At 45.4% G+C, this 2,400-nt stretch overlaps 1 protein-coding gene across 1 annotated transcript in view; it reads left to right on the forward strand.

Annotated features, from left to right (window-relative positions):
* Positions 1-803: 803 nt before the first annotated feature.
* Positions 804-2,400, forward strand: part of fbxl19 (F-box and leucine rich repeat protein 19) — a gene marked incomplete at its 5' end in the record, with an annotated part of 19,647 nt that continues 18,050 nt past the window's right edge. Inside the window, 1 exon segment of the mRNA XM_080043981.1 lies at positions 804-977. Within this exon segment, the coding sequence (XP_079900107.1) occupies positions 804-977 (174 nt within the window).

Below are 2,400 nucleotides of genomic sequence, written 5' to 3' on the forward strand. Positions count from 1 at the left end.
TCTTACATATGGTAATTAAACATTATAACACCTGCGGCTTATAGTCCAGTGCGGCTTATAGTCCAGTGCGGAAAATACGGTAGTTGGCAAATTTGAAGCCTCCACCTAAAACGATTTTAAAATGTCATAACATTCTAGATATCTTAATAATAATGGATTGGATTTATAGAGCTTTTTTTTCTAGGCACTCAAAGCGCTTTACAGGGTTCCAGGTTCCATTCATTCACACACAGTCATACCATATATCTTCTGCCAGTGAACGTAGCTGGTTAGTTCAGAGTTTGTTGATTGACATGTAAACGGGGATATAACCGTAGCTGCTGTGCGGGTAAACAACATCATATTTTGATTGTTTCCTTCACCCGAATATAGACCTTGTATGAAAGAAGACATGCTATGGAAGCAAAATAGTACTAATAATACTCTTGTCTGTCTGTCTGTCTGTCTGTCTCTCTCTCCCTGTCTCTCCCTCTCTGCCTCTCTCTCTGTCTCTCTGTCTCTCTCTCCCTGTCTCTCTCTCCCTCCTTGTCTCTCTGTCTGTCTCTCAGTCTCTCTGTCTGTCTCTCTCTCTCTCTGTCTCTCTCCCTGTCTGTCCCTCCCTCCAGCTGACTTGTTGGGGGATGTCTATAATAATAATAATAATAATAATAATAATCTAATAACTCATGTGTCCCTCCCTCCAGCTGACTTGTTGGGGGATGTCTATTATAATAATAATAATAATAATAATAATAATAATAATAATAATAATAATAATAATCTAATAACTCATGTGTCCCTCCCTCCAGCTGACTTGTTGGGGGATGTCGGGCAGTAAGGCTCTGGGCGGGGGGGCCAGGCGGAGGCGTACGCGGTGTCGGCGGTGCCAGGCGTGCACCAGGACAGAGTGTGGAGAGTGTCACTTCTGCAAGGACATGAAGAAGTTTGGAGGCCCGGGACGCATGAAGCAGTCCTGTCTACTCAGGCAGTGCACGGCGGTGAGACACATGCACACACACAGACAGACAGACTGAGAGATACACACACACACACAGACTGAGAGATAGAGATTCACACACACACACACACACACACACACACACACACACACACACAGTCCTGTCTACTCAGGCAGTGCACGGCGGTGAGACACATGCACACACACAGACAGACAGACTGAGAGATACACACACAGACTGAGAGATAGAGATTCACACACACACACACACACACACACACACACACACACACACACACACACACACACACACTGAGAGATACACTCACACACACACACAGACTGAGAGATAGAGACACACACACACACACACACACACACACACACACACACACACAGTCCTGTCTAATCAGGCAGTGCACGGCGGTGAGAGAGAGACACATGCACACACACACACACACGCTTGACGCACACGCAGAAACACACACAGATGCACACACTCACTGACACAGATACATACTCACGGACACGCACACACTCAAAGAGAGACCACACACAAACAGACATTGCACGGAAGTGAGACGCACATGTCATGCACTCACGCAGGCATACACTCTACTTACACACTCACTCACTCACTCACTCACTCACTCACTCACTCACTCACTCACTCACTCACTCACTCACTCACTCACTCACTCACTCACTCACTCACTCACTCACTCACTCACTCACTCACAGGGTCTAAATGGGGACGACTGCTGAGACATAGAAATGAACCAAATGGCTTTTATGTCTATGAAAAAAAAAAAAAAAAAGTGCAGCCGTTGGGCAAATGATGTAATCGGTGTGTGTGTCTCAACACTGAGTAAAACGGCAAACCTAATATACACACACACACAGACAAATCACACCTTCAGGGCTTGAAGAAGATGGTGTGTGTGTGTGTGTGTGTGTGTGTGTGTGTGTGTGTGTGTGTGTGTGTGTGTGTGTGTGTGTGTGTGTGTGTGTGTGTGTGTGTGTGTGTGTGTGTGTGTGTGTGTGTGTGTGTGTGTGTGTGTGTGTGTGTGTGTGTGTGTGTGTGTGTGTGTATTAGGTTTCTTGAAATAGCTGGATCCCAGCAGGAGAGGATGCTGGGTTTCCGTGGCAACTGGTGATGGTTGCTGTAGCTGTTAGCGAGAGTTGGCTTTGATCTCACACACACACACACACACACACACACACACACACACACACACACACACACACAGAGGAATAATCTCTACAGGACGATAAATGCATAGTGTATAAAATCATCATACAGTTTTTATTTTTTTTTACATACCTTTAAAGCTACTAAAGCTCCTTGAAAAAGTTGAACTTATATTTTTGAAAGGGCTGGAAAAGGGCAGCCTGGCGCTACCAGACCATCGTACTTCATTTCATTTGTACAGAAGGTCTGGAAGTGCTGTAATTGGCAAACG

The sequence above is a fragment of the Ammodytes marinus genome (genome assembly GCF_949987685.1).
Source record: "Ammodytes marinus genome assembly, chromosome: 16".
Classification (NCBI taxonomy): Eukaryota; Metazoa; Chordata; class Actinopteri; order Uranoscopiformes; family Ammodytidae; genus Ammodytes; species Ammodytes marinus.